General features: G+C 39.7%; 1 protein-coding gene across 1 annotated transcript in view; it reads right to left on the reverse strand.

The window, feature by feature from the left end:
• Positions 1-27,500, reverse strand: part of LOC121375750 (hemagglutinin/amebocyte aggregation factor-like) — a 58,741-nt gene that overhangs the window by 9,355 nt on the left and 21,886 nt on the right. Inside the window, exons 2-3 of the mRNA XM_041503365.1 lie at positions 13,139-13,343; positions 7,083-7,214 (exon numbers count right to left, since the gene is read on the reverse strand). Of these exons, the coding sequence (XP_041359299.1) occupies positions 7,083-7,214; positions 13,139-13,193 (187 nt within the window). The 5' untranslated portion in view covers positions 13,194-13,343. The remainder of the gene's footprint in view (positions 1-7,082; positions 7,215-13,138; positions 13,344-27,500) is intronic.

Raw genomic sequence — 27,500 nt, forward strand, 5'->3', positions numbered from 1 at the left:
CCAACCTATAAACCAAGTAGGAAGGATGTATTATATTGGGAAGTGTCAGTCCTATAGACGATGTAAGAAGAATGTATCACCCTGGGGAGTGCCAACCTATAAACCAAGTAGGAAGGATGTATTATATTGGGAAGTGTCAGTCCTATAGACGATGTAAGAAGAATCTATCACCCTGGGGAGTGCCAACCTATAAACCAAGTAGGAAGGATGTATTATATTGGGAAGTGTCAGTCCTATAGACGATGTAAGAAGAATGTATCACCCTGGGGAGTGCCAACCTATAAACCAAGTAGGAAGGATGTATTATATTGGGAAGTGTCAGTCCTATAGACGATGTAAGAAGAATGTATCACCCTGGGGAGTGCCAACCTATAAACCAAGTAGGAAGGATGTATTATATTGGGAAGTGTCAGTCCTATAGACGATGTAAGAAGAATCTATCACCCTGGGGAGTGCCAACCTATAAACCAAGTAGGAAGGATGTATTATATTGGGAAGTGTCAGTCCTATAGACGATGTAAGAAGAATGTATCACCCTGGGGAGTGCCAACCTATAAACCAAGTAGGAAGGATGTATTATATTGGGAAGTGTCAGTCCTATAGACGATGTAAGAAGAATGTATCACCCTGGGGAGTGCCAACCTATAAACCAAGTAGGAAGGATGTATTATATTGGGAAGTGTCAGTCCTATAGACGATGTAAGAAGAATGTATCACCCTGGGGAGTGCCAACCTATAAACCAAGTAGGAAGGATGTATTATATTGGGAAGTGTCAGTCCTATAGACGATGTAAGAAGAATGTATCACCCTGGGGAGTGCCAACCTATAAACCAAGTAGGAAGGATGTATTATATTGGGAAGTGTCAGTCCTATAGACGATGTAAGAAGAATGTATCACCCTGGGGAGTGCCAACCTATAAACCAAGTAGGAAGGATGTATTATATTGGGAAGTGTCAGTCCTATAGACGATGTAAGAAGAATGTATCACCCTGGGGAGTGCCAACCTATAAACCAAGTGGGGAGTGCCTATAACCCAAGTGGAAGGAAGGATGTATTATATTGGGAAGTGTCAGTCCTATAGACGATGTAAGAAGAATGTATCACCCTGGGGAGTGCCAACCTATAAACCAAGTAGGAAGGATGTATTATATTGGGAAGTGTCAGTCCTATAGACGATGTAAGAAGAATGTATCACCCTGGGGAGTGCCAACCTATAAACCAAGTAGGAAGGATGTATTATATTGGGAAGTGTCAGTCCTATAGACGATGTAAGAAGAATGTATCACCCTGGGGAGTGCCAACCTATAAACCAAGTAGGAAGGATGTATTATATTGGGAAGTGTCAGTCCTATAGACGATGTAAGAAGAATGTATCACCCTGGGGAGTGCCAACCTATAAACCAAGTAGGAAGGATGTATTATATTGGGAAGTGTCAGTCCTATAGACGATGTAAGAAGAATGTATCACCCTGGGGAGTGCCAACCTATAAACCAAGTAGGAAGGATGTATTATATTGGGAAGTGTCAGTCCTATAGACGATGTAAGAAGAATGTATCACCCTGGGGAGTGCCAACCTATAAACCAAGTAGGAAGGATGTATTATATTGGGAAGTGTCAGTCCTATAGACGATGTAAGAAGAATCTATCACCCTGGGGAGTGCCAACCTATAAACCAAGTAGGAAGGATGTATTATATTGGGAAGTGTCAGTCCTATAGACGATGTAAGAAGAATGTATCACCCTGGGGAGTGCCAACCTATAAACCAAGTAGGAAGGATGTATTATATTGGGAAGTGTCAGTCCTATAGACGATGTAAGAAGAATGTATCACCCTGGGGAGTGCCAACCTATAAACCAAGTAGGAAGGATGTATTATATTGGGAAGTGCCAACCTATAGACCAAGTAGGAAGGATGTATTATATTGGGAATTGTCAGTCCTATAGACTATGTAAGAAGAATCTATCACCCTGGGGAGTGCCAACCTATAAACCAAGTAGGAAGGATGTATTATATTGGGAAGTGTCAGTCCTATAGACGATGTAAGAAGAATGTATCACCCTGGGGAGTGCCAACCTATAAACCAAGTAGGAAGGATGTATTATATTGGGAAGTGTCAGTCCTATAGACGATGTAAGAAGAATCTATCACCCTGGGGAGTGCCAACCTATAAACCAAGTAGGAAGGATGTATTATATTGGGAAGTGTCAGTCCTATAGACGATGTAAGAAGAATGTATCACCCTGGGGAGTGCCAACCTATAAACCAAGTAGGAAGGATGTATTATATTGGGAAGTGTCAGTCCTATAGACGATGTAAGAAGAATGTATCACCCTGGGGAGTGCCAACCTATAAACCAAGTAGGAAGGATGTATTATATTGGGAAGTGTCAGTCCTATAGACGATGTAAGAAGAATGTATCACCCTGGGGAGTGCCAACCTATAAACCAAGTAGGAAGGATGTATTATATTGGGAAGTGTCAGTCCCTATAGACCAATGTAAGAAGAATGTATCACCCTGGGGAGTGCCAACCTATAAACCAAGTAGGAAGGATGTATTATATTGGGAAGTGTCAGTCCTATAGACGATGTAAGAAGAATGTATCACCCTGGGGAGTGCCAACCTATAAACCAAGTAGGAAGGATGTATTATATTGGGAAGTGTCAGTCCTATAGACGATGTAAGAAGAATGTATCACCCTGGGGAGTGCCAACCTATAAACCAAGTAGGAAGGATGTATTATATTGGGAAGTGTCAGTCCTATAGACGATGTAAGAAGAATGTATCACCCTGGGGAGTGCCAACCTATAAACCAAGTAGGAAGGATGTATTATATTGGGAAGTGTCAGTCCTATAGACGATGTAAGAAGAATCTATCACCCTGGGGAGTGCCAACCTATAAACCAAGTAGGAAGGATGTATTATATTGGGAAGTGTCAGTCCTATAGACGATGTAAGAAGGATGTATCACCCTGGGGAGTGCCAACCTATAAACCAAGTAGGAAGGATGTATTATATTGGGAAGTGTCAGTCCTATAGACGATGTAAGAAGAATGTATCACCCTGGGGAGTGCCAACCTATAAACCAAGTAGGAAGGATGTATTATATTGGGAAGTGTCAGTCCTATAGACGATGTAAGAAGAATGTATCACCCTGGGGAGTGTGCCAACCTATAAACCAAGTAGGAAGGATGTATTATATTGGGAAGTGTCAGTCCTATAGACGATGTAAGAAGAATGTATCACCCTGGGGAGTGCCAACCTATAAACCAAGTAGGAAGGATGTATTATATTGGGAAGTGTCAGTCCTATAGACGATGTAAGAAGAATGTATCACCCTGGGGAGTGCCAACCTATAAACCAAGTAGGAAGGATGTATTATATTGGGAAGTGTCAGTCCTATAGACGATGTAAGAAGAATGTATCACCCTGGGGAGTGCCAACCTATAAACCAAGTAGGAAGGATGTATTATATTGGGAAGTGTCAGTCCTATAGACGATGTAAGAAGAATGTATCACCCTGGGGAGTGCCAACCTATAAACCAAGTAGGAAGGATGTATTATATTGGGAAGTGTCAGTCCTATAGACGATGTAAGAAGAATGTATCACCCTGGGGAGTGCCAACCTATAAACCAAGTAGGAAGGATGTATTATATTGGGAAGTGTCAGTCCTATAGACGATGTAAGAAGAATGTATCACCCTGGGGAGTGCCAACCTATAGACCAAGTAGGAAGGATGTATTATATTGGGAAGTGTCAGTCCTATAGACGATGTAAGAAGAATGTATCACCCTGGGGAGTGCCAACCTATAAACCAAGTAGGAAGGATGTATTATATTGGGAAGTGTCAGTCCTATAGACGATGTAAGAAGAATGTATCACCCTGGGGAGTGCCAACCTATAAACCAAGTAGGAAGGATGTATTATATTGGGAAGTGTCAGTCCTATAGACGATGTAAGAAGAATGTATCACCCTGGGGAGTGCCAACCTATAAACCAAGTAGGAAGGATGTATTATATTGGGAAGTGTCAGTCCTATAGACGATGTAAGAAGAATGTATCACCCTGGGGAGTGCCAACCTATAAACCAAGTAGGAAGGATGTATTATATTGGGAAGTGTCAGTCCTATAGACGATGTAAGAAGAATGTATCACCCTGGGGAGTGCCAACCTATAAACCAAGTAGGAAGGATGTATTATATTGGGAAGTGTCAGTCCTATAGACGATGTAAGAAGAATGTATCACCCTGGGGAGTGCCAACCTATAAACCAAGTAGGAAGGATGTATTATATTGGGAAGTGTCAGTCCTATAGACGATGTAAGAAGAATGTATCACCCTGGGGAGTGCCAACCTATAAACCAAGTAGGAAGGATGTATTATATTGGGAAGTGTCAGTCCTATAGACGATGTAAGAAGAATGTATCACCCTGGGGAGTGCCAACCTATAAACCAAGTAGGAAGGATGTATTATATTGGGAAGTGTCAGTCCTATAGACGATGTAAGAAGAATGTATGTATTATTGGGGAGTGCCAACCTATAAACCAAGTAAGAAGGATGTATTATATTGGGAAGTGTCAGTCCTATAGACGATGTAAGAAGAATGTATCACCCTGGGGAGTGCCAACCTATAAACCAAGTAGGAAGGATGTATTATATTGGGAAGTGTCAGTCCTATAGACGATGTAAGAAGAATGTATCACCCTGGGGAGTGCCAACCTATAAACCAAGTAGGAAGGATGTATTATATTGGGAAGTGTCAGTCCTATAGACGATGTAAGAAGAATCTATCACCCTGGGGAGTGCCAACCTATAAACCAAGTAGGAAGGATGTATTATATTGGGAAGTGTCAGTCCTATAGACGATGTAAGAAGAATGTATCACCCTGGGGAGTGCCAACCTATAAACCAAGTAGGAAGGATGTATTATATTGGGAAGTGTCAGTCCTATAGACGATGTAAGAAGAATCTATCACCCTGGGGAGTGCCAACCTATAAACCAAGTAGGAAGGATGTATTATATTGGGAAGTGTCAGTCCTATAGACGATGTAAGAAGAATCTATCACCCTGGGGAGTGCCAACCTATAAACCAAGTAGGAAGGATGTATTATATTGGGAAGTGTCAGTCCTATAGACGATGTAAGAAGAATGTATCACCCTGGGAATCTATCACCCTGGGGAGTGCCAACCTATAAACCAAGTAGGAAGGATGTATTATATTGGGAAGTGTCAGTCCTATAGACGATGTAAGAAGAATCTATCACCCTGGGGAGTGCCAACCTATAAACCAAGTAGGAAGGATGTATTATATTGGGAAGTGTCAGTCCTATAGACGATGTAAGAAGAATCTATCACCCTGGGGAGTGCCAACCTATAAACCAAGTAGGAAGGATGTATTATATTGGGAAGTGTCAGTCCTATAGACGATGTAAGAAGAATCTATCACCCTGGGGAGTGCCAACCTATAAACCAAGTAGGAAGGATGTATTATATTGGGAAGTGTCAGTCCTATAGACGATGTAAGAAGAATCTATCACCCTGGGGAGTGCCAACCTATAAACCAAGTAGGAAGGATGTATTATATTGGGAAGTGTCAGTCCTATAGACGATGTAAGAAGAATCTATCACCCTGGGGAGTGCCAACCTATAAACCAAGTAGGAAGGATGTATTATATTGGGAAGTGTCAGTCCTATAGACGATGTAAGAAGAATCTATCACCCTGGGGAGTGCCAACCTATAAACCAAGTAGGAAGGATGTATTATATTGGGAAGTGTCAGTCCTATAGACGATGTAAGAAGAATCTATCACCCTGGGGAGTGCCAACCTATAAACCAAGTAGGAAGGATGTATTATATTGGGAAGTGTCAGTCCTATAGACGATGTAAGAAGAATCTATCACCCTGGGGAGTGCCAACCTATAAACCAAGTAGGAAGGATGTATTATATTGGGAAGTGTCAGTCCTATAGACGATGTAAGAAGAATCTATCACCCTGGGGAGTGCCAACCTATAAACCAAGTAGGAAGGATGTATTATATTGGGAAGTGTCAGTCCTATAGACGATGTAAGAAGAATCTATCACCCTGGGGAGTGCCAACCTATAAACCAAGTAGGAAGGATGTATTATATTGGGAAGTGTCAGTCCTATAGACGATGTAAGAAGAATCTATCACCCTGGGGAGTGCCAACCTATAAACCAAGTAGGAAGGATGTATTATATTGGGAAGTGTCAGTCCTATAGACGATGTAAGAAGAATCTATCACCCTGGGGAGTGCCAACCTATAAACCAAGTAGGAAGGATGTATTATATTGGGAAGTGTCAGTCCTATAGACGATGTAAGAAGAATCTATCACCCTGGGGAGTGCCAACCTATAAACCAAGTAGGAAGGATGTATTATATTGGGAAGTGTCAGTCCTATAGACGATGTAAGAAGAATCTATCACCCTGGGGAGTGCCAACCTATAAACCAAGTAGGAAGGATGTATTATATTGGGAAGTGTCAGTCCTATAGACGATGTAAGAAGAATCTATCACCCTGGGGAGTGCCAACCTATAAACCAAGTAGGAAGGATGTATTATATTGGGAAGTGTCAGTCCTATAGACGATGTAAGAAGAATCTATCACCCTGGGGAGTGCCAACCTATAAACCAAGTAGGAAGGATGTATTATATTGGGAAGTGTCAGTCCTATAGACGATGTAAGAAGAATCTATCACCCTGGGGAGTGCCAACCTATAAACCAAGTAGGAAGGATGTATTATATTGGGAAGTGTCAGTCCTATAGACGATGTAAGAAGAATCTATCACCCTGGGGAGTGCCAACCTATAAACCAAGTAGGAAGGATGTATTATATTGGGAAGTGTCAGTCCTATAGACGATGTAAGAATATCACCCTGGGGAGTGCCAAATAAACCAAGTATATATATATATAAGTGCCAGTCCTATAGACGAGGGAATGCCAGGCCTATAGACGGCTGTCGTTTCTCATTAAGATTCAGATGCATACAGACGAAGCACCGGACAACAGTTTACAAGAATATATGTTTGCGACCGTATCAAAACGTACTACTTACCACGCACAGCACAACATTTGAACTTAAATCTTCGATCTTCGACGGCGTTGTTGTGTTTACTTTCCACACCAACGAGTGCCCCTATGCCGTGACATTCATATGCTATTAATTCATCCCAATTGTTTATCCAACCTAAAATGAAAAATATAATACATTAATCAAAGTCAATCCAGTCGTGCGCATTTTTTCTGCTTCCAATAAAATGTATTTCTAGCTATTACAAACACCGGAATCACCAGAAGTTATTTGATTTACACACACACACACGCACGCACGCACACCGCACATGTACAAGCAACCATGAGGAGTTGAAATATTTATATGTTTGGTGTTTTTGTTGACTGAAAGTTTGCAAGCAGCAGGTTCAGGAACATACGTTATTATTGCCGTGGATTTGCTTTGATTTGGTCAAATAGAGCCTGTAAGAAAGCTGAGTGCATTTGGGTGTATGCTTAATGTCACGCTATTCTCCAAAAAGTTCCAAAGTAGAGCCGGTTCTACAAGGAGCTGTGTTTCTATAATTAATGAAAACTGCTCGACTTTTATTAGCACTTGATATTTATAGCCTAATGTCTATGATAACTTGTACGAACTCAGTATGTGTTCATTTTTGTTAAAAGTAAGCTAGTTAAGCAGATATTTAATAATTATATAAATATTAACTTTTAGCGATTGTAAATTTCAAGGCTACACTAATGAGAAACGTATTTTAATAGGACGACGCGCCATTAACGGCTGGATATAAACAGCATATAAATTGATTATGTTGTGCTTAGCCGTTTTAGAGACATAGACACCTGAGAGCTAACAATATCCATGCAATCCTGAATCTCTACTAATATAAAACGTACACTCTATGTTCTAAAGACAAATGTTCTCGTTGACGTTCGCTTGAGCTGCTTATATTCTAAGGCGTAGTTTTGTTGCGGTTTTTGTTTATGTTGTTTTGTTTCTTAGTTGGTGGTAATGTTTTTGTCTTCTGTTTTTTTCGTTTTGGTGTTAGTTTGTTGTTTCTTTGTTGTTTGGTTTCTGTTTTAGTTGTAGTGGGTTTTTGTTGTTTGTGTGGGGGTTTTGTGGGAGGGAATAACGTCCTCGGACTTACAATTGTTTGGCCTGATTGACAAAATACAAATGCAAGTAGGCCCTTGTACCGTTCTTTGTATATCCTATATTGTTACTGTTTTGTAAAAAATGTCAATATTCATTAAAAATTACAAAAGGTCATATTTTCTTTTAATTTGAAGTAATAATCAAATTGTATATTAATATCAGTAGGACCATGCATTTTTATGCACCTTTGCTTGCCTGATGGCAACATATTGTGAAAACGACACGTCCTGTTGCACAGCTCTTCTTTGCAGGATATTTGTTTAAATAAAGACACCATTTACACCTGGTCGGAGTACACCGATTTTACACACAACAAAAAACAACCCCACATTACATTTGCATGGATTGGAATTACCACATAAATATCTTGAATGTCATCAAATTACAAACGATTGAAAACTACGTGGTCTCTCCTGTCAACTTCAGTCCAATAGTTGCCACTTCAAAGCTGTTTGCCATGAAATAATCCCAGTCAAACAACAGACTACTTGCGCGGATATATTTCTGTATTTCCGGTCAACCAAATTGGAACATAACTTGATATGCGGCCACTTAACTAGTGAATGCAACTTCAAAAAGTAGTAATCACTTATTCTTTTTGATACCGAGGCAGTATTGGTATTGAGATGCATGGAGGACTCATATTAGTGGAGGTCTGCAAGCTGTAAGCCAGATCGTGTGACATAATACCCGCTGGCGGCAATACTCACTCTTTCATTTTTTCACTGCGCGAACAATCAAATAATATTTAGGTATCTATAAAATGATAACAAATGTAAATGCGTAATTTGTATCAGTATAGTTATATCACAAATCGTTGTTTCGAGGTCAGAAAATTAGGTAGAAAATTACATATTCATGCCTTGCAACTTTCATATTCCACTTTATTTATTGGCTATAGCAATTGCATATGGCTAGTAACACAGAGTAAAAGTCCCTTGTTTTATTTTATAATAATAATTAATTTATGATTACGACACAAAACTGTCACTCGGATCTTCCTGTAGAGTTTGCGTTTTGATAGAGAACTTCAAGGCGTGTGAACAGAATCTGTTCCCCCCGAGTCTATCTTTCATGGGTAAAATATCCTTATTTATAACAGACATACTAAACACGTTGTCTAGGTAATAATATAAAGTTGTCAAGGTGTACTCGACAATACGCCTGCAATACCCGTGGCCACAATTAAACTGCGTTATATCTGCGGTTGATCGTTACATATTTAATTAGTGATTGGCACTAATTGGTTTCAATGGCAAGTCGCTAACTAAGTAGATACCACGGCAGACGTCAGATTACCAATTAACTAATTATAATTAACGTACTTGTAGAAATAAAGATAAAATCCGTATTGTTATAAAGTTGAAGTTTAGCACTGTTCTAATAATAAGCAAAACATTTGTTATATTGAAGATGCGTTATTAAAGTTATACTTTGGATAGCATGTCCATAATTTACATTTAATTTAATGTTTTATATGCATAGCAATCTTCTGTAACCATATAAGTGATATTCGACTAAAAGTCATATTTTCATTGTACTTTAGTAACAGTGAAAATATAGAAATCACATTCATACTTTTTAACTAGTTTATATAAACGTATCTCCCTTGAAAATTATTATGTTTGATTATTGAACCCAGTGTCGCTTCGTGTTTTAGTTTGACGATTACCAAGGCATCTAATCGTATTTGAAAACTAAAACATGTAAATTAAACAATTGTACCTATAGTCCAAGAGCTAGATGGTACAACAGGTCTGAGGGTATTTTTGAATAGCCTGACATATGTACTTTATGCAATGGTGGTTCTTAGTTGCTAAATCTATTCGGATTTTAAAAAAAGAAGATGTTTTAATAACAGTGTTAAAATCTGCGCCATGAAGTAATTAGGGTTAGAGATAACTAAAATGTATGTAGTTCAGTCAAAATACAAGATAGAATAACAAATGACCCCTTATATTAATACTACTGATCTCTAATATATTTGGTCAGACTTCTCTCTTATGTCTATAAACTATGGTGTATCACGTTTTTAAAACAGTTTTTGTATACTTCTAGGTACATAAAAGAGAAAAATAACAGATTTAGTTAACTGATTTGGACATACAATATTTAATGGCATAGTTTTTGTGATATTGAGGGTTTCTTCTCTATATAACAATATTTCTTAATTTTAGAAATAAGTAGCTCGTTTTCATTTGACGATTTTCCTGAGATGATTCTTATTTTCAAATACTAATAAAATTATATGATCATGTGGTTATATTTTTTATAAGTGCAAGGGAAATCGCATTTAGAGGGATGCTAACTTTAGTTGGGCAGATAACACACATAAATGTGCACTTTTGGTTAAAATCATGAAACTTTTCAGATATATACCTTTACCAATTATAAATGTTTTCAGATATGGATCCAAGTCAGCAGCAACCCCTGGTGATGAGGGAGGATCTACAAATGTTTCCTACCTCCATTTAGTGGGAAATCTGACAACAACTACAAAAAACAACAACAACAACAACAACAACAACAAAAACGGGCACTGTCGGTTAAAAACATTAAACGTGGTATACCTAGACCCATTACAAACATATTCAGATATGGCACCAAGTCAGGAAAGCACCACCCCCGGTTGCCAGGGAGGATCTACAAATGTTTCCACCCTCTTTCAGCAGGACAGCTAACACCCAACGTTTAACTGAATTGTGCACTTTTGGATAAAAGCATGAAACTTGGTACATATATACATTGACCCGTTACAAAAATAATCAGATATGGACCCAAGACAGTAGCGCCCCACTGTCTCCAGGGAGGATCTACAAATGTCCCCCACCCCCTTTTAGTTGGGCGACTAAAACTAAAGTGTGCTCCTTTTTGGTTAAAAACATACCTAGACCCATTACCAACATGTTCAGATATGGACCCAAGTCAGCGTCCGCTGTTGGCCAGGGGGATCTACAAATACCTTTCCCACTTCCGTATAGGAACTTTTAATAACTTGCAAGTACCTGAATTCAAATGCATGATTCTCACCCATTGTTAATGCCATCCATTCTAAATGTTCTTTTGAATAGCTTAGATGGATGCAGGGAGATACTGGGGGGTGGGGGGGGGGGGGGGGGGTGGTACAAGGGTGAACACTATTGTGGTGGCAGGAAACCATTAGTATCAATATCTGACAATGTGTTACGGTAGTCGACTAAACCTGAGCACAGAAAGATCCTTGCTGATTGCAAAGAATACGATTGGCAGCGCAGATCATATGCGGAGAAGCGATGGGAAATATTATAGAAATTGCTTGCATTTATACTCACATTGATTTCTGAAAGGATTTCATACTTGTACATAATAATGTATTGCGCATGGGTGCAGAAAGTACTAATCTACTAACAAATGCAAGTAAAAATTCCGACGGGCAAATTAAAGAATATAACAAATAAAAATCAACCTCCACTTAGGGGATTCGAACCACAAACTCTCAGTACGAGAGTCCAATACTCTACCAACTGAGCTAATAGGTAAATTTCCACAAGTTACTGTCAGTAGGAGCACTTTATACCAACACTACTACATACATGAGGTACCAAAAGCTTGATGTGATTTGGATACGTGTGGTTGCAAGATTCTGAAAGGATGTGGCTCTAGTTGTGCATGCAAAACAAAGGCCCATTGATAATGCACTGAACTGAAATGTATATGAAATCAGCAAACATCCTGAATCATGTATGCCATTATATATTACAATGCTTAATCAGGCTAACCATATGCCGTAACTACACTACCCTATATTCCAAGACCACTTTGCCTTGTATAGAACAAAATGACACCAAAGCAAAAATAGTTTCCCCTTGATATCTTGTCATATTTTGTCTATGTTATAAATATTCATCTAGTGATATTTTCAATAGACCTTAATGGGAGGAGGGAGTGAGGACAGTTTTGTTATCCTCCCACGATAGTTTCAGATATATACAATGGATTTGGTGTGCATGATACATATTATTGCTTCATGGCATGAAAGTACAAATCCTCCACATCAAACATAGTGCTCAGCCTGATCCCCCACGCCCCGAATCTGCATCTGCATGCATCTCATCTATTCACAGTTACAATTAGAATTGATGCAGGTACTTTTAAGTTATTAAGACATCCATACACAGAAGGGAGAGCCCCTGCGCGTGCTGTAACCTCGCCGTGGTGCAGGGGTGTAACATTCTCTTTGAGAATGGCCTATACAGCACAAAATAAAATTTTGAGTAAAAGTCAATATCTATTTATGATATTTGTATTTTTGCACAGTTCTTTACACTGTTTTTATTTAAATCTTGCATTTTTATATTGATGTTGATCATCACCTTATTTGTTTGCATTACCATAGTTTGACACCCAATAGCCGATGTATTTTTGGTGCTGGGGTGTCGTTAAACATTCATTCATTCATTCATTCAGAAGGGAGAGGGGCATTTGTAAATCCTCTCTGGTTACCAGGGGTCGCTCCTAACTGAAAATGTTTGTAATGGGACATGGTGTATATATGCCAAATTCCATGTTTTTAGCCAAAAGTGCACACTTGTTTTGTTAAACGTCCCACTAAACGGGGTTGGGGGACGTTTGTTGATCTTTCATGGCCACCAGGGGTCGCTCCTAACTTGGGTCCATATCTTAAAATATTTATAATGGGTCGAGGTATCTATGTGCCAAGTTCCATGTTTTAACCAAAAGTGCACAATTCAGTAAAATATTGGGTGTTAGCTTCCTCACTAATTAAAAAAGCTACACATCAAAGCCGACTATTCATTCCTCATTAGCAACAGCGCAAGTATGGTAGATAATTATGTTGAGGCTTTGGAGGCTAGAGAGTTCGAATTTGAATACTTGGGTAAGGTTATATAATAGCGTGGATACCGTTAAATCGCTGCTAGCAGCTTTAATTATTAGTGTTGGCTTACCCGTTATAACGCAGCGTGTAGTGGTACCGACTTTTTGGCAAGCGAAGTCCCACATACGATCTTCATTGGCATTACGGTGCTTGCTGACAATTCTGCTGATAGCTTGACCTCGTGAACACTCAAAGTTGAAAGGTTTATCCCAATTGTTTACTCATCCATTTGCAGAGCTGATCAGCAAAACCACTAATCCAAACGTCAGAAGAAGCTAAAAATAGAATATACTGACACATCTATTTGTGTATCGAGTGCAGACACTGACCGTGACCTCGTGACCGACTTGGTATAGAATGAGGACACTGGCTATTAGACAAAAAAAGAAAGAAATGTTTTATTTAACGACGCACTCAACACATTTTATTTACGGTTATATGGCGTCAGACATATGGTTAAGGATCACACAGATATTGAGAGAGGAAACCCGCTGTCGCCACTTCATGGGCTACTCTTTTCGATTAGCAGCAAGGGATCTTTCAGATGCACCATCCCAAAGACAGGGTAGTACATACCACGGCCTTTGATATACCAGTCGTGGTGCACTGGCTGGAACGAGAAATAGCCTAATGGGCCCACCGACGGGGATCGATCCCAGACCGACCGCGCATCGAGCGAGCGTTTTACCGTTGGGCTATATCCCACCCCGACTATTAGACAACGTCATGACGCTGAACTGCTTACCTACCAGGGTGCAAAAGGATAGATGCCTCAGAAGAAACACACATACACATGCACGCACGCACGTACGTACGTACACACACACACACACACACACACACATAAATATATATATATTCTAAAACCATTATATATCGCATGATGAAAGTATTGCGATTTGCCAACATTAGTCACATAAACTGTATTGAATTGCTAGATGTTAGTTACTCAAGGATAATAAGATTAAAGAAACTTACTCCAAACTCAACTGAGTGCTTAACAGGTGTGTGTGTGACACGCAGAAACTTTACCAAGTGGTATCTTGACATTTCAAAAATGCCCGTTAACTGGCTGGAGGCTGGAGGGCTAGTAAATTTCAGTTCTGGTCCAGCGGGCTAGTCAAATATTTTCTGTTTCCGATTCCCTTCCAATTATTGATAGAAAAAGGCTAGTTATGCATGACTGGTGGTAGTTGTGCCTAATTAACTAAACTCTCAACTTTACGGTCTCGCAGTTCAGTGTATAGAGACTTGCTTAAGAGAACTGTGTGATCTAAACTTCAGTTTCAGATACAGACAACTGTTCGGTTAACCAGGGAACATTTTCTTTTTAAAATCTTGATTTGTGATATTTGTAGTCACAAATTCATCATCTCTGTTAAGGACTCTTCACTGGCTACCAATCCCAGCACGAGTGGACTATAAGATTGTGTTCCTATTTATCTGTGTGAACTCCTACAGGTATATCGACCATCTAGGTATCTTCGTTCTAGCCAGCAAAACATACTGGCTGTCCCAGGATGGAAGCTTAGGTCTTTGGCTCCCGTTCCTTTAGTGTGAGTGCTGTGAAGAAATAGAATGAACTGCCAGACACTCTTAAACATGCCCCAAATCTTATATTGTTTAAAAACACTTCTTACAACACATTTGTATATCCTTTACTTTTAATTATCAAGTTTGATGTTTTATCTCCCCCTCTTAAGCATTTATAATAACTCATATGTATTGTTATTTTAGTATTATTTTACCAATTGTTTTATTATTTTATTGTTTTAACCATGCCATTTTAATTATATAATGCGCTTTGAGCATACATTATTGTGGAGTTTAGCGCTATATAAATGAATATATTATTTAGCGCTATATAAATGAATATATTATTATTAATTGAAAATTGATTAGCAACAACTGCTTAATGTTTCAAAATTGTGTAGCGATCTCTGAAACGTGCGTAGCGAATGGAGACGCGATCCTGAACAAAATGTTCCGTTATCTAGGTGCATCTATTACACACCAGTGTAAGATATTCCTCATGTCATAACAATTACTTTATAGTCTAACTAGTGTAATATTGGCGAATGACGTCGGTATTCGATTGAAATCACTTGGCATCTCCCTGCAGTAAAATAAATTGGGTGCATGACAAGTCCTTTTTCAGAAAGCTAGAAAAATTAAGTGCAAAATTGCTGTTAACGTATCTGACTGTGTTTGTATCAAATTCCACGTTGATGGGGTAGGTTTACAAGTTTATTACTGTTGCTAACATATTTTCACTTTAAGTTTTTATAAATACATAAAATATTGTGTAAGTATTATTTTCAAAAGTTTTTCAAAATTGTGCGGTATTTTAGCAGTTAATGTTGTTTAAAATTGCGTTTAAAAAGTCAAGTTATTTTCATCTTGTCGTCTTTATCAATTTTATTGTCCCAAAAACTTTATTCTAAACAAAAATAAGGTACTTAAGATTGTGATATAATTATTTCTGATGAACCTGCTTGCACCCTTTTGAGAACTAGAAGAGCAGACCACAAGACACATGCTGGTGACTGCTGCAATCGATCAGTGACCGGACCTTACTTGAGGTGGGTGGGTACACGTTCATTGCTGCTACTTAGATTTAACTTTAGTCCGTTTTTTACTTAACTTTTTAGCCGTCTGCCTACCAGACTTAAGTTTTTTCTAACTGACTTAAAGGCACTCAGTCACGGACTTAGTGTGCCTTATTTCTCTAAAAATGGATTACAAATGGAAATTACATTCATTTGGAATACGAAACCTAGTTATTTTATGATTCAAAACATTTTAGTTGAATTACGATCGAGGGAATTCCATGACACGCTTCATTTTTAATATTTAGAACTGTTCTTGTCAAAAGTCATCAAATATACGGCAAAACAGACTCGTAGTAATGAGGCTATAATGTATAATGTATTTTTGAATTGTATATAAACGACCGCCGTGTATAGAGACTTGGCCGGCTATATACATGACAAATAATAAAAAATATACAATTCCTATCCCAAGTCAGCTGTTGTGGCATATTTTGCATAATAATGAATTTGACAAGGTGCAAAATGAAGGTGTTTGTGATTTAGATGTTTAGATTTTTTCGCGTACGACTAACGACAAATTTACCTACAGATGCAAAGGCCTAACTTGTCGGGATTGTCGACGTTTAACATGCTTCTTTTACTAAAATAAATTAATAATTATTATTATCATTCAGTACATGTTTCTATTAATTTTTAATAACTTATTTTCATATTTTAAATTTATTTACCCTACGTCGCAGAGGACGGTCAATCGTTCTGTAACACGGTTATTCGGGGGATGCCCATTACTGGACTCAAAATAATACGTCACCCCTCTTCTCTCCAAATAACTGTTATTTTTCTCTGAATTATGGACCGTCGACATAATTCAATTATTTTTTATATATAAAATATCAATAATAACTGGGATATGGTACTTATGTAGATGGTTCAGTAAAGTAATTTTAGGTAAAATCAAATGTATATATTGTCATATAATACTTTGTTGGGTCATTAATTAGATCAACCATCCGTGACTGAGCGCGTTCAAAGTCAATGTTTTTGAAATTATATTTTAAGAAAAGTAAGTATACAACTTAAATTTCATGGTAAAATGTGACAAACTGTTGTTTATGCATAGACTATATCCGGTTTATATGAAATAGCGTAGTGGTGACTGTCATATTTTCAATATTGTTTTACCAAAATAAATCGGGGTAAAGTTTACGTAAAAAAACTTACCACTTACAGTTAAACAGTTTGTAGCAAAGGTCTGGCATCATTTTCGTTTTTCTGAGTAAGTCAGTTAGAAAAAACTTAAGTCTGGTAGGTAGGTGGCTAAAAGGTTAACCAAACTTAATTCGAAGTTCTGTGATAAATATGGGCCCTGGTCTTTAATTGACACGATCAAAACGCCACTAGAATCGCCAATCTGCCAGTAGTTTGATGCATACAAAATGGAAAGGAACGGAAATGTTTTATTTAATGACGCACATTTTATTTACGGTTATGTGGGGTCGGACATATTGTTACGGACCACACAGATATTGAGAAAGAAAACCCGCTGTTGCCACTTAATGGGCTACTCTTTTTCGATTAGCAGCGAGGGATATTTTATATGCAGACAGGATAATACATACCACGGCCTTTGCCACACCAGTTGTGGTGCACTGGCTGGAAAGAGAAATAGCCCAATGGGCCCACTGACGGGAATCGATCCTAGATCGATCGCGCATCAGGCGAGCGCTGTACCACTGAGCTACGTCTAGTTATCTAGTGGTGTAAAACATAATGTCTGTTATGCTATTATTAACTGAATAAATAATTTAAAAACAAATATATTTTAAGACAATGTTTAAGAGTAAGACAACATGGCTAATTAATGTGTCGTGGGTGATTGGGGTTATAGTCCTGTCCCATTGATCTACCAATGGTATGCAGTTACAAAATTAGTTCCGGGGAAAATGTCCAAAGGTGCCGAGTTGTAACGGTTGAATAGTTGGTAAGGGATTCACTGTCCAGCACAACCCAGAGAGATAACAATCAAACGTCTGTTGAGCAGCCATTTGTTCTAAATGGCCACCTTATTGTACTCCCAAATCGTCTAATATAGAACAAACTGACCTGTATGAAGCAGCCACTTGTCTTAAAAGGCCACAATTTTTACTCCCTTGGGAGGCCGACTAATATAGGTTTGACTATACATAATTAAACACACATACGCACGCACGCGCACATACGCACACGTACACACAGACATACCCATACATATACATAATAACAACCCATATACTTTGTATAGTGCTTTGGGTATCTAGACCTAAATTATGGCTGTGCTGCTTGGTATAGGCGAGTGTGGAAAAGAAAGAAAGTTTGTTTGATTTAACGACACTAGTAGAGCACATTGATTTATTAATTATCGGCTATTGAATGTCAAACATTTGGTCATTGTGACAAGCAGTCGGAGGAAACCCACTACATTTGTCCATTAGTAGCAAGTGATATCCAGAGACAAGACAGTACATACCACGGCCTTTGGTATACCAGTCGTGGGGCATTGGCTGGGATAGCAAAAAGCCCAATATGAGAGAATTGTTCCACCAAGCGGATTTGATTCTGTGACCGATGCACCTCAGGCGAGCGCTCTATCGACTGAGGTAGATCCCGCCTCCGACATGGTTAAAGGCTACACAGATACTAAGATAGAAAACATGTTGCCTCCACTCATTGTGCTATTCTTAGCGAGTAACAGCAAGGGATATTTTATATGCACCATCATATAGACAGGATAATACATACTATGCCAGTTGTGGAGCACTGACTGAAATGACAAATAGCCCAGTGGGTCCATAGACGTATTTGCTGATAGTAATGGCAGTAATGATCGTCTTAAATAAAATAAACTCAACACCCTCAAATGAAGAAATGTGGTGCGGTGTCATTATGCACACGTTCCTTTCCATTTTTGTGTTATTACAGTTCAAGTCGGTATCATCTTACAATTCAAGGCAGCTCTGGTTATTACAAATCAGGGCAATTCTTTGTTACAATTCAAGTCAGCTAGTTTATTACAATTTAGGGCAGTTTTATTACAATTCAAGTCAGTATTACAATTCAGGTACTTTATTACAATTCAGGGCACTACACTCCCTCGTAACAATTCATGTTTGGATTTACCATAGTTTGACACCCAAGAGACGATGTATTGTTCGTGCTGAGGTCTCCTTAAACATTCATTCATCCGTTCGTTCCCTCATAACAAAAAGAAATGATGACAGTCTGGAATAAAAGTATTTTAATTTATTGACATTACGTTTTTATCTCATTTTCACATTTTATTTGACACTGATAATCTTTCTTTGTGCACTCTGTCGGTTTGGGGGCTTTGCGGATTCCAATGGAAAATTGTGTAGTCAGATCCTATAGCCATATCAAATCAGACAATCTTTGATCCTTATGATGGCATGTATGGAGGTAACAACCATTTAAAAACAGAGACAAATAACTGTTTGATCCAAAACAAAAATATCACAAAACATATACCATTTGGGTCCGCGTGGATCCTAGCCCGAGTTCTCTGACGGTAAGACAGTTACACGGACATGTGGGCATTTTGTAGGAGAGCGTAGATAACGGCCCCTATGTCCGTCTAGCTCCCTTACCGTCAGGGTACTCGGGCTACACGGATCCTTGTTGTACTGAAAGGGGTTAAAATACGATGGAATGTCGTGAAAACGATTACTCTCCTTTCCTTTCGCGCGATGTTTGGCAACATATTTTCTCTCTGTTATAAAATAATTATACTTGAAAGATTCAGAAACACTTTGAAAGTTTAAGTTGTGTGTCAATATTGCCACAATGACAAAGAGAATGTTTCGTAAATGTAAATGAAATCGGCTAAACTGCTAAACGGGGTATTAAGTGTGACATGAAAATATGCTGCATTTCTTTGATGTCTCCACTGTAATCTACTATTGATGGCTATGGTGTTGTTGACCGGCTCGTTACAGAGGTATTGACGTGCTATAAATCACGGTTCTCAGACATGGCGAATCACAAAAGATACGCTCAAGATGAAATTATTAACGGTATATCTGGTGTAGTGGTTAGACCGTCGGGCTTAATAAGGCTGGCGGGACTGGTTTTCCGTCTCTGCGCCAGCTCCCCTCCCCCCACCCCCGAAAGACCGTAGTATGTGTTGTCCCATCTGCAGAAAGCACATATACATGTTCCCTTGCTTGCTGATGGAAAATATTGTAACAGGTTTCGTATGAAAACTACATGTCAGAATAAACAAATGTTTGATATCCAACAGCCTTTATACAAACAAACTGACTGTACTGGCTCTCATCCAGAATGAGCTCTGTCCTGTTCTAGTTTTGATTTAGTAATTTCGCTTTTGGAGTGGCAGTCCTCTTTGTGGTAGTGCAAGAAGGATGTGTTGTTCTCTTATTGACAAGGCACTAGAGAGAGATTCAAGGAATTAACCACCTTTTTGTAAAAGACCCATTCGATTCTGCATTTTGCACAGAAACCGGTCTTGTTCGCGAATAACGGTTTTGTCGATTTAATGGCTCATTAGGGAGGAGAAATGCCAAAAACCAAAACCAAAAACTATCGTTAACCACCAACAGCCCCCACCACCAAACCTGAACCAACATTCCTCATTTCTGAGATATGCACCCAGAACATCGTGCTTGAACGTCAATTGGATAAACAATTAAAATTAGTTTTAAATGAAATGGAATTATTGTCAGACGATATTTGAAACTGGATAGACACACAAACATATTTTATTTACGGTTATATGGCGTCAGACATATGGTTAAGGACCACACAGTTTCTAAGAGGAAACCCGCTGTCGCCATTACATGGGCTACTCTTCCGATTAGCAGCAAGGGATCTTTTATTTGCGCTTCCCACAGGCAGGATAGCGCAAACCATGGCCTTTGTTAAACCAGTTATGGATCACTGGTCGGTGCAAGTGGTTTACACCTACCCATTGAGCCTTGCGGAGCACTCACCCAGGGTTTGGAGTCGGTATCTGGATTAAAAAGCCCATGCCTCGACTGGGATCCGAACCCAGTACCTACCAGCCTGTAGACCGATGGCATGCCACGACGCCACCGAGGCCGGTAGCGCGTCTATATTAATGCTTAGTGCAAACAGTCAACGGCGGGACGTAGCCAAGTGGTAAAGCGCTTGCTTGGTGCGCGGTCGGTGTGGGATTGATCCCCGTCAGTGTGCCCATTGGGCTATTTCTCGTCCCAGCCATTGCACCACGGCTGGTATACCAAAGATTGTGGTATGTGCTACCCTGTCTGTGGGATGGTGCATATACAAGATCCCTTGCTACTAATGCGGAAAAAAGTAGCGGGTTTCCTCTCTATGACTATATGTCAAAATTACCAAATGTTTGACATCCAATAGCTGATGATTAATAAATCAATGTGCTCTAGTGATTTCGTTAAACAAAACAAACTTCTTTATAAACAGTCAATGAGCAATATAGCACGTGCTTACACCTACTGAAGTTTCAAGCAAGTCTGTTTTGTTCACATTCTCCGAATGTCGCGGCGAATGTGTCCTAGACAGGGCATTTATAATTCGTAAAACTACGATATGCAAACCGTGACAACCTTGTGGCTTTACTTTTAAATGCTAAGTCCAACAATCATGGAAGGGGCATAATTGGTGTTCCAAATCAGTTTCCAGCAGACGGCGTCTGATCCATTGCCAAGAGATATGATATACGTGAGCCAGGACGTGATGGAGTGCATGTATGGAGAATAATAGGCGTCATTTGTGACGATAATAACGAATTCTCCGCACTGGAATTCTTACACTTTCTTTTAGATCTTTTCTTACACGCTATTTCAGTTAGAAGATGCTAAATTAAGCAAGAGGTGGGATGCGGATATATCGTTATACAAGTATTAATCATACTTACAAATTGCTTTACAAAGCAACTGCAGAAAACTAGCGTACGCTTGTTGGAAGATGATTGCACACACACTTCGCACGTCATTCCTAGTATGGACCAAAACGTGCAGTACAAGAGGCTGAGTAATAAATACACAAAGGTGTTTCTATATCAGATAATAAGGTATCAAAAGGAATGTAATAAGTCGTTTGCTCAAGACTAAGATCAGTTTCACTGTAAACACGTTTAGACAAATATGTATTTACAAGCCATTCTAAAAATGAACTGTTTAGGTTTTCTTTGTCACTGTATCGAGTGTATGACGTGCAGTAGGCTATCGTCTGTCGTCGCCTGTTTAGGTTTTCTTTGTCAGTGTATCGAGTGTATGACGTGCAGTAGGCTATCGTCTGTCGTCGTCTGTTTAGGTTTTCTTTGTCAGTGTATCGAGTGTATGACGTGCAGTAGGCTATCATTGTCTGTCGTTGTCCTTGATTTATTCATGTCATCGGTGGAATATTGCGTTACTACCACGATGAGGTATAAATCAGCAAACTTCAAATGATCATGATCACAGACGGATCTAGGGAATTATTGGGGGGTTTTGTGGGGGGTTTCTGTTCTTTCTTGTGCTTTTTGTTGTAGTTGCTGCTGTTTTTGTTTGTTTTGGTGTCTTTTTTGTTCTGGGGAAGGGTTGGGGTGGACTAAGAGGAAAGGAGCACATTGAGCAACTCGAAAAAAAGGCATACCAATGATTTGTTTTTAAGAAAGCCTCACCCTCTCCCCAAAAAGAAAGAAAAAAAAAAAGAAAGAAAAAAAGCCATGAAGAAAGAGAGAAGACAATTGACAATATTTAGGGGAGACCGGTGCCCTAGTCTCTCTGAATCCGCCTCTGCTGGACATACCTTTTTAATCTCGGTTTCCAAATACATTCCCCGTGTACGTACTTCGTGAATCCGCGGATCTGTGTCCGTGTTGATCGTTTCTACATACTGGCTTGGTAATATCCGTGCGCGTATAGCCATCCGTGACGGCAGATTGGCAGACATTCATTTTAAAAGGACACGGCGACATCTTACTCATACTGATGATGATGCTTTCTTCCGTAGGAAAGAAAGAAAGAAATGTTTTATTTAACGACGCACTCAACACATTTTATTCACGGTTATATCGCGTCAGACATATGGTTATGGACCACACAGATATTGAGAGGAAAACCGCTGTCGCCACTTCATGGGCTACTCTTTTTCGATTAGCAGCAAGGGATCTTTTATATGCACTATCCCACAGACAGGGTAGTACATACCACGGCCTTTGAAATACCAGTCGTGGTGTAGTGACTAGAACGAGAAATAGCACAATGGGTCCACCGACGGGGATCTATCCCAGATCGACCGCGCATAGAGCGAGTGTTTTACCAATGGGCTAGTCCCGCCCCTTCTTCCGTATGACGTCATTTCGTGCGGGATTCTGCGCCCGGTTCGCAGATAACACGGAGACGCAAACATAGCAGACACATTATTTCGATAACTCACGATTCACGGAAAACAGACAGGAAAGGCATACATATGGAAACGCTGTTACTGTTCAGACGTCTCCGGATCAGATTTGAAAGTGTTCTGTTTAGTTTCTGATGACGTTGTTTGTAATTATACAGTCTGTAATACATTTCGCACGACTAGATGTGAATATATTACCTTTTCAAGTGCCCAATAATTGATTTCACATGACTGTTATGTAAATAAGTTACTATTTCAGGTACTCTGAAATACATTTCACATGACTACATGGTAATAAATTACGAGTAGTCCTTAGAAATGAATAAATGTCTACAGATATATATTTCGGTGACTATAGCTGAATAAAGTACTGTTTCAAATAAGAAACTAACTTTAGATAAAATAAAATTCAAATAATACTGCAAGAAGAGTATATACCTTTAATAATCCAGTCGTAGAGCACTAAGTGGAACGACCCCTCCCCCATCTAGACCCAACTAGAAGGAACTCGATTCTACTACCTAGCGCACCTTAGTTGAGAGCCCTACCCCTGGACTACACTCAGCCTTAAAGCTCCTGAAAGTGAAAACCATGCTCAATAAAGAAGTGAGCTGTCCAAATGAATACTTTGTGAGTTTCTGTCAGACAGATCCTTTGAAGCGGAATCTCGTTAGAAACTCTTGATCAATATCGCAAGCGATCTGACCGACAGAGGGCATGGCCGCTTACACCAATAAACGCCTGTCAAAGCAAACAAGAAGTGAAAACAATATATGTTTTCAATCAGCCCTATCTCCCGCTGAGACCGCCCATCGATAATTGTGAGAAAGGTTTCCCTAAATAGCATTCCAAGGCACATCAAGTTCCTCCGTATATCTCTGCCATATCTATACTGACCAATACTAGTAGAATTAGATAGGAAACCTGCTACACAGTTCATTAGAAGCAAGGAATCTTTCATATGCCACAGAGAGGACACCAACACAACGGCCTTTGATATGCCAGTCGTGGTGCACTGGCTGGGATGAGAAATGGCCTAAATGGGATCGAACCCAGATCGACCGCACATCAAGCGAGCATTTTACCACTGGTCCAAGTCCCACCAGTATCTCCCGCCAAGACCGCCCATCCGTCTATCTCTGCACTATGTTCAGCTCTGTACTAAAATGTAAACAGCTGAAATAAGTTATTAATACAGCAGAAATTTGTATGTTTTTTGTTTAATGACACCACTAGAGCACATTGATTTATTAATCATTGGCTACTGTATGTCAGATATTTGGCAATTTTGAGATATACTAGTAGGATTAGAGAGGAAACCTACTACATAGTTCTATTAGTAGCAAGATATTTTTATATGCACTTTCGCACAGACAGGACAGCATGCACCACGGCATTTGATATACCAGTCGTAGAACACTGGTTGAGATCGGAAACAAACAATCAGAGAATGAGACGACTGGGGTGATTCAATCCCATGACGTAAGCACCCCAGGCGTGCGCTCTGCCCACTGAGCTACAAGATAAAAGGCATATTTATTTAATCGAGATATCAGCAAATTATTACTATTTGGTGTCTAATATTGCGTCATTTGGAGAGAGACAGAGAGAGAGAGAGAGATAGAGAGAGAGAAGAGAGAGAGAGACAGACAGACAGACAGAGACAGAGAGACACACCGAGAGACAGAGACGGATACACACAGAGAGACAGAGACACACACAGAGAGAGAGAGAGAGAGAGAGAGAGAGAGAGAGAGAGAGAGAGAGAGAGAGAGAGAGAGAGAGACGGACATTGCCGCCACATAAACTAAACCTCTATCAACAGCAGCGATCTGTGTTAAGATTCATCACATGCCTCGATGGGATGGGTTTGTTGTGTTGTGAATCCTTCCAACTGGCGCTTTGAGGATCACGCGGATATTGAAGTGAAACACAACGCACAAAATACCCTACGCTTTTATTTTAGGCACGTTCCCGGAAACACATTTTTACTAGCCTATTATTGTATTTAAAAAATCTAATGATGTCTCTTTTTTCTCTCAACGTTCGCAAACAATAGCTTGACTACTGTTACCATTTATAATACATCTTGATACCTGAAACTCAACAAGAAATGTTTGCAACAAAAAACATGTCATTTCTGACGTAACGTGTAAACCTCTGCGTCAAGTAGTAGCATCAGCACTGACTGGTTAATTTCCTCTCGTGTCATACATAATGATATCCGAAAGCTATGAACTTCCGCCTAAATGATCATTTATGTTTCGATGTCTCCGAAGACATTGGCTGTAGGTGAGCCGTGGTCGTTTTGATGCGCTTTTCATTGGCAGCAAAAGATACCGCTGTCAATTATGGCCGCAAACCACTGATTATTTATAACAAAGTTGCTCTCCCCTCAAGCTACGTGGGAGGCAATCATTGCAATTTCCCATCATTGTACTTTAAATAATACACCAATAAACGGTCCAGTGTTAAATTTAGTTTACTAGCGGAGATGTATATATCTTCTGTCACGTGGTTTAAATAAAATTATTGATTCGTCTGTGGGAGAACGAACTTGGAGCGACAGGTCAGCGAATTGCCTTCGTGGGTCATGAATTCCTTAGGCGCAAATTCCATTTGCCCGTAATCCGAATGGGTAAACGTATGCGTAATCCGCAGCAATCAATTTCTATGCAAATAGGTTGAGTACGCGTGTGCGTATCTATGCATTATTAATTACTTAAACGAGTATGTCTTACTGACAACTAAACTTTGCGCCTAAATTATATTATATTTCCATATATTGTAGTATGCTTCCACAATAATGAAGGCATTAAGTTATTCTTTATTATATACGACCACAACATTACTCCCTACCCCATTCATACAATAGGTTATTAATTGTTTTAAACATTTCCGATTAAATATAAACCAACATGTTTCCGGGCATAGCCTAATACCGGATGACACCAGGGCATATAATGCGAATAACAAATGGATGAGTGAAACGTTGATGACACCTCAGTACTAAGAAAACATCGGTTTTCAAGCAGATATAAGAGTTTATGAAAGAAATGCATGCAAATCATTATAAACACTATAGGCCGAATTTAGTCCTTTTTTAAAACATGGGTGTTAAGCACTGTAAATGTATGTAGTTACACGCGTGTAACACACACACACACACACACACACACACACACACACACACACAGAGAGAGAGAGAGAGAGAGAGAGAGAGAGAGAGAGAGAGAGAGAGAGGGAGGGAGAGACAGACACACTCAGAGAGGAAGGAAGGAAGAACATGTTTTATTTAACGATGCACTCAACACATTTAATTTACGGTTATATGGTGTCGGACGTATGGTGAAGGACCACACAGATATTGAGGGAGGAAACCCGCTATCGCCACTTCATGGGTTACTCTTTTCCATTAACAGCAAGGGATCTTTTATATGCACCATCCCACAAACAGGATAGCACATACCACTGCCTTTGATGTACCAGTTGTGGTGCACTGGCTGGAGCCAGAAATAGCCCAATGAGCCCACCGACGGGGATCGATCCCAAGCCGACCGCGCATCAAGCGAGCTCTTTACCACTGAGCTATGACTTGCCCACACACACAGAGAGAGACGCACACACAGACATATACACACACACACATAGAGAGAGAGAGAGGGAGAGAGAGAGAGAGAGAGAGAGAGAGAGAGAGAGAGAGAGAGAGAGAGAGACGCACACACACACAGAAATACATACACAGACAGACACACACACACACACACACACACATACACACAGAGACAGAGAAAGACACACACACGCACATACACAGACACTCACACATACGCACACGCGCGCACACACACACACACACACACACACACACACACACACACACACACACATCCAAAACCAGGCTTCGTGAATTGGGCCCTGTGTGATTAGAGGTCAGAATGTGTTGAGAAGAGAAAGGAAAGTGGATAGAAATGTAAGAAAAACGACATGCAGACACTAGGAAACAACAGGAATGTTTTACTTAACGACACACCAGCACATTTTAATCTACGGCTATTCTGTGTCTAACTTACGGTAATTTGAACATTTAGTCAAGAAGCATGATGGTGAAATCCACTGCAGCCGCATAGACTACTATCGGATAAGCTTCTTTTTTCCCCTTTTTAAAAAACGTTTTTGTTTTGTCTTGTTTGGGAAGGGTTCTTATGTTTTCTTAGTTATTAGTGACCATTCTAATAATGTTACAGGGTTTTTACATGATCTAAATAAACAATGGCACCGGTCGTAGGCTCCATCTCCTTCTATTGACCCAGCTGGTTTTCTCCTCCTACATCCACTAACCCAATGATTGTATAGTTAAAGCCGCTCGGTACAGTGCTGTCGTTTGCTACCGTGTCTACCATGGGTTGGCATGCCAAGATCTGAGCAGATCTCTACAATAACTAGGTCCCAGTAACGAGCTACTCTCGGCAAACTAAGTTC

This window comes from Gigantopelta aegis, chromosome 6 (genome assembly GCF_016097555.1).
Source record: "Gigantopelta aegis isolate Gae_Host chromosome 6, Gae_host_genome, whole genome shotgun sequence".
Taxonomy (NCBI): domain Eukaryota; kingdom Metazoa; phylum Mollusca; class Gastropoda; order Neomphalida; family Peltospiridae; genus Gigantopelta; species Gigantopelta aegis.